Genomic DNA, 14,366 nt, shown 5'->3' with positions numbered 1-14,366 from the left:
TGTCGCCCCCCCCCCCCTCAGCCCAGGTTGGACAAACTGACTGGTCCATAAAGAAGAAACAAAAAGATAGGAGGAGCGGGTGGGGGAAAAGCATGGTAAAATGAAGTGGATAATGTTATGGAGTGGGGATGTTAACCTCCACCGTCGGTAGTGCACTCATGTAGTCTTTTGGTGTTCTGGCTGTCAGCTCTGATCCAATCATGTGCCAACACACAGTTCACTGTGGTGGTAGTAGATGGTAAAAATTACACATTACACACACACACACACACACATACATACATACATGCGTGCAAACATACATACATACATACATACATACATACATACATACATACATCTACATGCATATATACATACATACATACATACATACATACATCTACATGCATACATACATACATACATCTACATGCATACATACATACATACATACATACATTCTTTATTAGTGCTTTTTGTACTTTTTAGAGGTTTTCACTTCAGTGTTACATTTTAGTGCTTTCTTTTTCTTTTCTTTTTATTTATGTGTATGGGCCGCTGGCCTGAAATAAAGAATAATAATAATAATACATACATACATACATCTTCATGCATACATATACACATGTCTTGTTGTATTCATGGTCTAAATACATTTTACATCATTATGTAAATAACCATAGATTGTCATTCATGATTTTAAAGTCTCCTTTATTGCAAATGTCATTTTACACTATACCCTTTAATGTCAATTATCATCGTATTTAACATTAACAAAAATGAACTAGAAAAGCGAAAAGATGTTAGTTATTATTGACTATACTATATAGCAGGGTATTTTCATCATCTCACCAAATATTGTAGATAGTTTTCATTGTAGCAACATGGCAAGTCATGTTTGCTGAAATTACACTGCACCTTATATGGTGGTAATAGATCAAAACTGAACAGCAGAATGAACCTCAGGGGCAAATTTATCGAAGATGAAAATCGCTCAAATTGCCCCAAGCTTTGTCATATGCCAGCTTGTTTCTATTGTTTTTTTAAAGTTAAATTGTCCACTGTCATGTTTTCTAGGAAAATGGTCAGCTATTATTTTCTCATTGACTTTAAAAGAGAAAGGCTACCTTGTGAATTCACTGTGTGGAATTATTACTAGGATGTTAAACAAGATAAAATGTGTTGTTTTCATTCACTTTCAATTTATCAGTATATATGTATGCTAAGCATGTTATATTAAATGTGTTGTTAACTGTTTCTACTGTTCGTATATTTGATTAACAATACAAGCAATAGACAATACATTTCAAAGAAGATCCCTAAAGTTATTAGGTACTGTTTCTCTTTAGCATTGTGTTTGGTGACCAATGTCAAGTATGTGTATAGGATGAGCAACTGTGAAGATCGCTTTGTTCTCTATCTGAACATATTGCATTTCCATAGATATACTAATGTTATGCTAATTTCCATGGATATGCTAATGATGTGTCACTATTGTGCCTTGTTTGAAAGAAATTGGATATTGCATGTCCAAGAAATGATGTATCGGTATTACAGATGGATGGATGCACACAAGCACGGACGCAGCCCATGGTAATTGCCTCCCCCCCACTCCCCCGGGGACTAAAAAAAATACATCTGTAGCATGTGTTACTTTTTACGATTTTGGAAACATACGCCACATTCTTCACATACATGAAAAGTACTTACTTTATGTTGTCTCATCATGTGTGTCCTCAAATAGTCACTGCCAGTATAACATGTATTACACTCTTGACAAGGAAATGTTTGAATTTTGGCATGTGTCCTCATGTGTGTCTTTAGGTTGTCACACTCACGGAAACCTTTTCCACATAGCTGGCATTCAAATGGTCTATCATTTGTGTGAATCTTCACATGTATTCTCAATTCACTTATTTCAAAAAACCATTGGCCACACTCATGACACATGTGTATTGGTTGCTTGACTTTATGGTGACGTACCATGTGCTCTTTTAAGTAATGGGCATGTTTAAAGCTTGTGTTGCAAGCCTCACAAAGGAATACAAATTTCAATGTCGTTCTTTTGTGATTGGCCATGTGTGTCTTTAGATTCGTACTTGTGTGAAAACCTGTACCACACTCTTTACATACAAATAATTTTTCACTGCTATGAAATTTTATGTGAGGTTTTAAACTGCAATTTTCACAAAAACCTTTCCCACATTCGTTACATACATATGAATTTGTACCTGTATCAAGACATACTTTTTCAAGACGACAGTCAGTATCTGTGGAGCATGTGCTTGACTCATTTGAATTTTCCTTATGTCTCTTAGTTTCAGGGTCTGTTTTCTCAATGTAACCACTACCTGTCTCATATTGTCTTTTAGGTATGTATGACGTTTTCATGTCAATCTCAAAGTAGTCTCTACCCAGTACACATTGTGTCGCTGGTTTGTGGAATGTTTTCATGTGTTTAGTCAAGTACTTGCTGCCCGTGAAGCATTTATCACAATACTCACATGGAAATGATGAAACCTTCGAGTCTGTTGGTAGATTATCTGACAATGTTTTGGGGTTATCCTTGCTTTGTTCGTCATTGCTAGGGTTAAGCACTGTATCTATATCTATCCCATTTGTGTTCAGATGGTCAATTTCAAAGTTCTGTTCTGAATAGCTGCAATCAGACCATTCACTTTTACTATGTACGTCACTATAAGTATCTTCAGCATGCTTGGGGTCATAAACTTGGACAACAATTTCACCGCAATTTTCAGTCTCTGCTATTACATCTTTATATATGTTTGCTTGATGAATCCCAATCGGAAACGGTTCACAAGCGGAGTTGTTAATTTTACAAGGCACTGACTGGATGTTATCCAATTCTGTACACAATCCCTGAGTGGCTATGTCATCCTGTCTTGAATCACTTATATTCACTTCATCAGATTCTTTATTCAGATGAAAAGTTTCATTCGTAGAATGCACACTACTGGAAAAGTTGTCACAAGTTACAACCCAAAGATTATCCATGGTAGCTCCGTTCTCTGTAGGAAACTCATCCTCCATTTTGCATGTCCCCATTTCACTGCTAGAAATAGAGTCTGTTACAGAGTTGACAAAAACTCCATCATTGGTTTGAAGACTTTCACACAAAAAATGCTGTGAATTGATTTGTTCTTCCTCCACGTAGTCAGGTTGGTTGCTACTACCAACATCTTCTGTCTTTATTACTATAGTCTTGTCTGTACTTCCAGAGAAGGAAGTAATTTCTGAAGTTATGTTCATTTGTGGATTGTCCCCTAAGATAAGACTTTCACTCTGACATTGGAAATGGTGCGTGGAATGGTTGGTTATCTCTTGGTGATACCCATCTTCATAGTCAACATTTTCTTTCTTTATTGTAACTGTACTTTCTACATTTCCTGTTGTTGGGAAACTATCAGTAGCTATGTTCACTGACAAATCATTTCTGTTGCCAACAAATACAGCATCACTTGGACATTGCAACGACTGTGCGTCTACTGCCTGTTGATACTCTGCTTCACTCTGTAAGTCTTCCTGCTTTATTTTTACATTTTCAAAACTTTCAGTTGATGAAGTACTGCCTACTACACTCACTTGCATATCATCTCTGACCAGGGCAGATTCACCGACATTACACAATAAAAGATCAGAAGGTTTGGTCACCACCTGGTGATACTTGACTTGTTCAGTGGTGATGTTGTCTTGTGTTACATCTTCCATGTTTACCATAAATGGGTGATATTGTTGTCAAGCCTGACTGGAAAAACAAAGAGAGTTGGTAAGTATTACAAATTACAAGTATACTGCTGTTCGTGATTGCTGGCCTATGAATTTTTTTTCCATGAATATTTCTAGTGATAGTACAGCAGGTTTCATCATTGTAAACCACAGCCACTTTTATGGCACTGCCCAAAACACACTGTCGAGACTTTTCAAGGCGTCACAGAAGAAATATAAGTTCTGGTTTGCGAGAATGGCAGATTTATATGTATACAGACTTATGAGTCTATAATGCTCTGCTACTAATATTTGCATCGAGCACTGTTCTCTCCAGCGAGACACTTACACACACACACACACACACACACACTCACATATATATATATAGTGTACACTGATGTAGGTTAGTGCAATGGGCGGATTAAACCCACCTACACCCTCAACTGGCAGATGGGTGGTTAACCGAATTTCCTATTTTTGTTGAGGCTAAAACCATGTCTAATATTTATTGTAAATGTTGCAAATACAAACAAAACAGACTGATAAAAATCTCTGACGATATATAATAGTTCCAGGAAGAAATTAGGAGTGTTGGATGTCTGGAAACAGCATAATAATTAAGAGCACAAAATGAAACAAATAACATGTTGTGAATGACTGACATACCACAGTGAAGTAAACTGAACAATTTCAGAATGTAATGTAATGTACAAAAAAAATGTAGCCAGACATCGAAATCGATAGGATTGGCAACCATTGCGATGTAAAGTCTACTTGCTAGTGTGCCATGGTTCATCATACTAAATTTTATGCTTCTCCAATAGTGAACTCCTTCATATTTATGATACATAATTGTTTCACAAAATATTCTGAGAATAACAAGAGGACCATATTGACATTGGTGTGCATGACAGTGTCTCTGTTTGACAAAGAGAGATGACGCAGAACCATTCCACAGGATGTATCATCCCACTATAGCTGGCTAGCTAGCTATACAATCACCGGTCATACAATTTGAGCTGTGGATTCGTCATCTGAATTTAGCATATTTAGTGTGAAACAAATTAAAGTAAATTGAACCTGTAAGGTTAGTCATACTATTTGATCTAATTTATTTTAAAGTTATTTAAAATGAAATTTGTAGTAAAAAAGTGAAAGGAAATTTTCATTTATGTTATGAAATTTGGGCTATGAATTTCTGAATACCTTTATTACTTATGTCCCAAAGAAAATGTAAACAGAAGTTGAGCACATGCCATGTCATGTCACGGACAGCCAATTTGAGCTGCTAGCTGTGGCTTCATCATCTGAATTTAAGCATATTTAGTGTGAAACAAATTAAACTAAATTTAACCCCTAAGGTTAGTTGTACTATTTGATCTAATTTATTCTTAAGTTATTTAAAATGAAATTTGTAGTAAAAATGTGAAAGAAAAATGTAATTTATGTAATGAAATTTGGGCTATGAATTACTGAATTCCCTCATTACTTACGTCCCAAATGTAAACAGAAGTCAGAGCACATGGCCAGCCATGTGTGCATGATGTGTGAAGATGTAGACATCACGCAATTTCTCTCTTCAACTTAGGCATTTAGGAATGATCTTAAATGAGCAGGCTATGTTGTGTCTGTCGCAAGGTGGGTTCCAATGCTTGAAACAACACAAATTTTTAGTTGATATTCATAATCTGTGCTAAATTTGGTGTCTCTACCTCATGTGTGGTCTATATACTTCAATCTGACCTTGCAATTTCTCAAGTTAATGATTGTGGGTCTGTACATATATCTGTGTTGAATTGCCGTGGCTGGCAAAGTGGGCTCATATTGCTCAAAATGACACAAATTTTGAAACTAAAATTTTAGTTTATATCTGTTTCAAAATTGACATCTATACCTTTACTACTGATCTGATTGACTTTTATCTACAGTAATGGGTAAGGTACCAAAACACATTCAAGTACCCATGATTGTTACTGTGAACAATTTATCCGTTATTGTGGTCTTGCCAGTCTTCTTTAATGAACAAATATATGGTTGGGAGGGAGGGTGGTGGTGGGCTCTTTACTGCAACTATTGAGGATATATGGTATATATATACCGGTAATGGCCTAGTTCTCCATAAATTCAAATGTTTGGTGATGGTTTGGGGATGCTTAGACAAACGGCACAAACTCAGGTGCATATCCTCAATTTGAAATGACATATTTCATTGCCTCCCATACATCACAGCCATAAGTTAGTATAGGGTGGATTAATTTATCGAATACAGACATAAGTGGCATACTAAGATTTGAGTTGGAACCTAATTTAGTTCAATAACTTACAGCATGCTATGGAAAGCTTGGTATAGTAAATACACAGAAAAAAAATGTCACATTACAACATTCATTATGTAACTACTGGAGAGATCTGTCTTGATTTACACGTATCAGAAAGGAATTTCGAGAGTGGAAGGTATCATTTCAAGGAACTACTGTACTACTAGTATTAAAGAATGTGCAAGGTAAGAATATTAGTAAATTTCAGTGACAAAGAAGAAAGTAAAATCTGTCTCATTATAATGTGGGAAATTGATAAGAAAATGACATTCATCTTCAACAACTGTAGGACTAGACTTGCAAAATCTTTCGTTAACAAACATGCAAATTAATTTTGTTGTTGTAAACCTTCGACGCAACTCTATTTGTAAATGAAATCAGAAACTCTAAAGAATTAAACCTAAATAAGTAAATCTATATACACTTGTGATTTCTTTTCCTTCATAAAAATGATAAACTATTAGATTATATTACTTATAAGACTTCTTAAATATCATAACGTTATTCAAAATAACATAATCAATACACAGTTTTTACACTATCAGTTCAAAGCTTACCAGTCTCTTAGGAACACACATGGAAATTCTACCCTTTAAAAATTAAAAAACTCCATTGCCGGGTGAATAAACATCTTTTGGGAACGAAACGTAACAAATATTTTACTTACCCAGTCGAAGAAGTTGAAGCTAGGCAGATATTTTCAGTAAACGAGCAAACGTGGAGCTCGAAATCAAGCTTGGAGTCAGCTTCCGGAAACGATGACCTGCGACCTTTGTCCCTTTGTACTGCCTCATGAGGGCGCCCTTCCTTTTCCAACCTGGAAAATAGCTGGAAAATAGCACACTGTCCCACAGGGTACAGCGAGCGTGTAATTGATTGATTGATTGATTGATTGATTGATTAATTGATTGATCGATCGATCTATCTATTGATTGATTGATTGATTGATTGATTGATTGATTATTCATCTGAATGATTTATCGATTGAGTGATTATTTTTTATGGTGAAATAAAAAATATTTTTTGTGTGATATTGATAGATTTTTGTTTGATAGAAAACGTTCATGTTTATGTAATTCTCTCCATCTTGTCCATTCTTCTCCTTTAACGCCCCTAATCTCACAATTGCCAAGGAGACCACACGGCAATTTGCTTTATCTCATATCTTCTTGGAGATTAACACACTGAACGAATACTCGGCCATGCACAAACAAGGAAGAAAGGGAGATCTCTTTTATACTAATTTGTAAATGGTAACCAATTCAAACCTGAGCTTTGCTGACCGCTAATTAACAGATATATTTTTGCTCAAAGTTAAACTTGCCACTACTATATCTACATATAATACTGACCGCTAAATTAACAGATATATTTTTGTCAATATATATGTAGTTATTTTATGAAAAATATGCCCCAGTTGCAGCTAGCGCAGGTTTAATATAGTCTATGGGCTACACAAATTGTAGGGTTCCTCGTTTTTTAGCCTTGACATAATCACCGTGGTTACCAGAATGAAACGCTTTCTGCTATTACTCCGTAAAAGTCCGTTGAACCAAGGCTTCTGATTTGGATACTCTGTAACCTCTTTAGTAGACACCGGGAATGAGGGAGTTCTGGAGGTCTCCTCCTAGCAGATCTGGAGTTTTATAGTTTTATTAAGGCAATTTTTAAGTTATCCATAGCCTTTCAAGTATTAATAACTTCACAAATTCAGGCCCATCTTTAAATTTCCCGCCCATGTGGCGTGAACAGTAGGCCACGTCACAGGGTAAGTGCAGAGGTTGTCGTTCCTTGCAACCTACTCCAACTCGTCCCCAGTTCACCCTGTCACCGTGTAATTCAATTTGAAACTTATTTATTGGCCGTCATAGCAAAAATGTATGACATCCCCATACAGGAACTATTTACAAAACACGAGCCAACTCAGCCTCTGGTTTTGCTCTGCGTTCAATACCATCTAAGAAACGCATTACCTTTAATTTTTTATAGAACAGGGAGGAATGTTGTGTCAGGTGACTGACATATGACTGCAGCTAGCTGGCACCCTCAACAAGAACGAAAGACGACTGGGCTGCAATGATGTCAACAGAGAGAACACAATCCGGATACAGAGCTACAAGCATGTCTTGACTACGACCACCTACAAGGAGGGATTACAAGTCGAGACTCATAGCCACATCTTCATGCCTACATCGGGAGAAAGATATTATCTCGATTGTATCTACCTAATAACGATTACCTGAGGCATAGACCCTTGGTGGAGGGTCTATGCCTTAGGTAAGACTAATTTATGTTAGGGGAAAGCACAATCATAAACAACTACCCCAAAATTTGTTTGGTTCCGGTTACTCGACCCCACCTAGTTTTCACTGCAGGTCGTAAACTGATTTTTACGAGAAAAAAATTGTTAGGTCTCGCAAGAAATAATGGATGTGGAAACCAATAACACAGAGACCGTATGGAAAACAACGGAAAAGATAACTACCTGAACACACTCACATATGATTTTTTTAAATACAAAAGTAAAATAAAACATCTACCTACCCCACCTATTCTAAAATTTAGCATAATCGGAACCCCTCATTTTTTTGTTAGCGTTAACAGATGCTTTTCTTCCTTATCATATTTTTATTACAATGAACAATTCTGAATCAAAGGATGAACTGTATACTTCAAGTATAAAAACAGACGTCAGCAAGATAATTTACATAATATTTGCATATATATCATTACAGATTGAGAGGTGTAGTGCGAACAATCATAAGTTAATGTAATAAAAATATTATGCTATAGATGTCCGTCACTTCGGACGCTGAAATATCACAATATTGGCCGATACAGCCCAGCATGGTTATCTTTCGAATTCAATATTGGAAGTATGAACACAAGTCATTAGCACGGAGAAAGTATTTCAATTTTGATCTTTCTACCATTACCTTTTCTACAAATAGGTAATATTTGTTACATTTTCTCAGAAAACTGTAATGCAGGGAATATCCAAGTATTCTAATAAAAGAAACCCGTATGTATGACACGTTGTAATGTGCGACATATGCGACTATGTTATATTATCAAAGCGTTCTAACTTTCCGCCAGTGAGCACTACTGATTATGTCACGTGATATTCATTGACCAATGACGACAGACATTCTATGCCAAAATTTTTGGAACACGCTATAAGAGTGCAAAAGTTTTAGAACACACTGTAGTTACGCCGTATGTATGAAGAGAGGCACACTGTCGTATTTAGTTACTGACAGAACCTGTACAAATTTAATCTCATTAGCAATTAATGATTCTTAGTATTGTCGTCCTAAGTATCATCGTCGTCATGTTTATCGTAAGAAAGACGAATTCGAAGACGCCATCAACGACAATCATGGATTACGACAAGTAAGAAATATCACTTTTCATTTGGACAGACAACATACTGCATTGTACGTCACTATTCCAACATCTTCCATTTTCAAAGAGTTGTTGGCATGAACATTTTTACTTCAGATTACTCGAGTTACAGCACAATATGTATTTTTATTTTCATGTAACAGTGTGACTGATGATAACCAACAACTTCACCATCAGTTGTTGAAGTCATTAGATGTGAAACGAAACCGTCACCGACAAAAACACAAAACTAACGCCGTTGGTGTACAGACAGAACCAGACGTAGTTGACAGGAATGATTCGTGTGTGCAGACTACTGTTGTCAGTACAAAGACAGTCGCAGCACAAACCGTACCATTGCAAACGAAGTCACTTGGCGTACAGACACAATTAAAGTGTACCAGTACTGCAACTGTTGGAATACAGGCAACGTCAACGACAAAGACCGTCGGAACTCAGAGATATGATGCCGACTTTACTGATGGAACAGAGTCACCAAAGATCGTATGTCGAAGTGATATTTCTACTCAAACAATTGAGAAGTCTTTCAAGGATACGTTTGTGCAAACAGATGATATTAATTATGTGGTAAGTGTTTAAAAGTATATTAATATTAATATGTAATGTGATAATATGGTATATAAAAAACACGGGATTTTGATTACTTTGGCTGAAGCCTGGGTTTGGATGTGGAATTGTTAAAGTTCATGTGTCCGTAATGTATGTATGTATGTATGTATGTATGTATGTATGTATGTATGTATGTATGTCTGTCTGTATGTATGTATGTATGTATGTATGTATGTCTGTGTGTGTGTGTGTGTGCGTGCGTGTGTGATAAATATGCAAATATTGCCATTTTGTAAAACGGGAATTGCTCACGAAGGGAAATACAAATATATCCATTGCTTCAAATACTTGCACTATAGTCGACGAATTATTACGACTAGTTTCATATTTTTGCAGGATGCCACCGAGTCGTATACTTCGTCTGCATATCGACCTACACCCAAAGATATTGTTAAAGAAGGCATTGTGTTCTTCAAAGAAATCGGGAAGGCATTCAGAAACCTAGAAACCAAAATGGATAAAAGGGATGTATACTTGTCACAAGTGAAGCCTCACAAGATGGGAAAGAAAATAATTTCTTCCAAGTCAGTTAAAAGCTTCAAAAGTTTGAAGAAAAATTACATCGTGCGTCGAGCAGATAAAGACTGTACTAGTCTCCTCCAAGATGTTGACGGAGAAGAAGCCGACGAAGCAACTGAATTACCAAAGTTCCAATTTGACAATATTTCAATTTATGCCACCGATTACTTACTTCAGAATTCTGCTGTAAAATTGGATGATATTGATCAGACGGTAAGTTTGTTTTCAAATGATGAAATCTATTTCAGATTAATTGAGGACAACAGAATTCTGACGACTTGGAATTCTGAAATGAAAAGGACATGTGACATAATATTACCTAAAAAATATTAATAAGACTATTGTTTTGGAAACCATAGCAACAGTAGTTTCTGATGATTACTAAAAGGTTAACCAATGCACACAACTACATACTTTGATAAACTGAGAACTTTTGACTGCAAGCTGTCAGTCTTATGCACTCTTCGATAGATGGCGCTGTTTTTATGACCACGACACAAACTATAGTGTACATCAGATATAAGATCTGACGTGTATACAACTTTCATATTTTACAGGACTACAAAATGGTGTCTGGAGATACTACTGTAACAGCCAAAGATATTGTTGACGAGGGAATTCAATTTTTCAAAACACTTGCAAAGGCATTCCAAGAAATAGAAAATAAAATGTATAAAACCGATGTATATTTGTCACCATTGGAGACTAACAAGAAAGAAACGAATTTAATGGTCTCCAAATCTGCCCGAAGCTTCCAAACTTTGAAGGCAGAATGCGTGAAGCGATTCCGTAGCCAACCACGACAGTTTCGTAATGTTGGGGCAGACGAAGACTATACTAATCTTCTCTGTGGAAATGACGTGGAATGTGGCCAATAGGAACATATATAATTCCGTATGAAAAGTAAAAAAAAAAGAAGCATTTTAATCTCATTTAAACAAAATTTGTAAATGATAAAAATATTACTTTGAACTTAAATAAAAGAAATTAATGAACAACTATATTTTGTCTGATTGTTCCATTTTTTGTATGTATATCGTCGCTTTCAAGCTGGCTGTGGTCTTCGAAGCTGAGGTCGAGGATCGGTTTAAGAAAACCCAAAAGTTTTACTTCAAATCATCAACAATTCAAAAATGACCGATCCCTAATTAGAAACTTTCCTTTATCAACGATGTGTTTATGAATACTAAACCTCTTGATATTGAATACTAATAAAGGATAGAAAAGATGAAATATTAAAATGTAAATTAATCCTCAACAATATTGATGTCAGCAATATAATTTACATAAAATTTGCATGCATATCGTTATAGCATTAATTCGAAAGATAACCAAGCTGAGCTGTATTCAGTATTCGCCGCCATTGTTATAGAGCGCCCCCTCGTGACGGACATCTATACCATAATATTTTTGTTCATAATTAGTAGAGTAAGCAAAGAAGTGTACAGAAATCACTACAAATACAACGCAAAATATCTATAACTTTGTCTTATGGATACTCATTTTACGTTTCATTTACAAATATATGCAAATCTGAGTACATAAATAATATAAACACAATAATAACACACACTTATTCATAAAACTATGGGCACTCTAGATCGATCTCACAGACTAATATCTGGCACTGAACTTCCAACATTATTTACATCAGTTCTGTGTGTCCTTGGTACCCTGTACTGCCAACATTATTTACATCAATAAAAACTTATTAAGATAAAATATGCTTAGTCCAAAACAAATTTGTAAATAGCCGACGTTTCAGGATTGACCCTAAACAGTATATTTATGATATAATGTATTACGATATTGACATGTAAAAACGATGTGGCACTAAGCAAATGATGCTGACCCTGGGAAGATCTACAGTGTGGTGTGCAAACATATCTTGTAATATTTACAGTTAAATTTTTATAGAACATGGAGGAATGTTGTGTCAGGTTACTGAAACATGACTGCAGCTGGCACCCTCAACAAGAACGAAAGACGACTGGGCTGCAATGATGTCAACAGAGAGAACACAATCCGGATACTTGGCTAAAAGCATGTCTTGACTCATAGCTGTATCTTCATGCCTACATCGGGACAAAGATATTATCTCGATTGTACCTAATAACGATTTCTTTAGGTAAGACTAATTTATGTTAGGGGAAAGCACAATCATAAACAACTCCCCAAAATTTTGTTTGGTTCCGGTTACTCGACCCCACCTAGTTTTCACTGACGATCGTAATCTGATTTTTTACGAGACAAAAATCACGAACATTGTTAGGTCTCGCAAGAAATAATGGATGTGGAAACTGACATAAACTTAAAAGGACAATATAAAGCTTGTCTTCCAGTCGGTATTATTAATAATCTTCAGACGTCCAAATAAATTCGGAAATTTGTTGAATGGTCGCCACAAGAGCCGCGAGCAGCGCCCTAGTGCCCTAGTGTTGAAGAAGCAAGAGGAAACCGGAGGACACCTGCGTTCTTCAGCAGGGTCGAACTTAGTCCTGCTTACATGACGGTGCACGAGTCTGTATTACAGACTTGACTCTAGTCCTGCTTACATGACGGTGCACGAGTCTGTATTACTGACTTGACGGAGGGGGAGAGACAATTGTCAGAATCGAGTCCCGAATTCCTCCGTCTGCAGGCAGGAGTAGGTCAACTGGGCATCACCCTTCTTACATAGAGACCTCGTTAAAATTTTAATCAAACCCAGCCGACATCTGGCGGGTTCGAACCCAGGCTGCAGAGGTAAGAGTCGTACAGCTAACCGCTCCGCCACCGACAACCCCCTGAACTGTTCAAGTATAAAAACAGACGTCAGCATGATAATTTACATAATATTTGCATATATATCATTACAGATTGAGACTCGTAGTGCGAACAATCATAAGTTAATGTAATAAAAATATTATGCTATAGATGTCCGTCACTTCGGACGCTAAAATGTCACAATATTGGCCGATACAGCCCAGCATGGTTATCTTTCGAATTCAATATTGGAAGTATGAACACTAGTCATTACACGGAGAAAGTATTTCAATTTTGATCTTTCTACCATTACCTTTTCTACAAATAGGTAATATTTGTTACATTTTCTCAGAAAACTATAACGCAGGTATAACTAGGGAATATCCAAGTATTCTAATAAAAGAGACCCGTATGTATGACACGTTGTAATGTGCGACATATGCGACTATGTTATATTATCAAAGCGTTCTAACTTTCCGCCAGTGAGCCCTACTGATTATGTCACGTGATATTCATTGACCAATGACGACAGACATTCTATACCAAAATATTTGGAACACGCAATAAGAGTGCAAAAGTTTTAGAACACACTGTAGTTACGCCGTATGGTATGAAGAGAGGAACACTGTCGTATTTAGTTACTGACAGAACCTGTACTCATTAGCAATTAATGATTCTTAGTATTGTCGTCCTCAGTATCATCGTAGTCATGTTTATCGTAAGAAAGACGAATTCGAAGACGCCATCAACGGCGATCACGGATTACGACAAGTAAGAAATATCACTTTTCATTTGGACAGCCGACATACTGCATTTTACGTCACTATTCCAACATCTTCCATTTTTAAAAAAACTTGTTGGCATGAACATTTTTACTTCAGATTACTCGAGTTACAGCACAATATTTATTTTTATTTTCATTTAACAGTGTGACTGATGATAACCAACAACTTCACCATCAGTTGTTGAAGTCATTTGATGTGAAACGAAACCGTCACAGACAAAAACGGTCGGCTATCGTACACAAAACTGACGCCGTTGGTGTACAGACAGAACCAG

At 36.3% G+C, this 14,366-nt stretch overlaps 1 protein-coding gene across 1 annotated transcript; it reads right to left on the bottom strand.

Moving 5' to 3' along the window:
• Positions 1–693: 693 nt before the first annotated feature.
• Positions 694–6,770, bottom strand: LOC144434011 (uncharacterized). The gene is made up of 2 exons (XM_078122448.1): positions 6,697–6,770; positions 694–3,748 (listed from the first exon to the last, which is right to left on the bottom strand). The coding sequence occupies exon 2, from the start codon at positions 3,718–3,720 to the stop codon at positions 1,633–1,635; it is 2,088 nt and encodes a 695-aa protein (XP_077978574.1). The 5' UTR covers positions 3,721–3,748; positions 6,697–6,770; the 3' UTR covers positions 694–1,632.
• Positions 6,771–14,366: the final 7,596 nt, after the last annotated feature.

This window comes from Glandiceps talaboti, chromosome 4 (genome assembly GCF_964340395.1).
Source record: "Glandiceps talaboti chromosome 4, keGlaTala1.1, whole genome shotgun sequence".
Classification (NCBI taxonomy): Eukaryota; Metazoa; Hemichordata; class Enteropneusta; family Spengelidae; genus Glandiceps; species Glandiceps talaboti.
The sequence above is the reverse complement of the archived record's forward strand: the minus strand, read 5'-3'. Positions and strand labels throughout refer to the sequence as shown.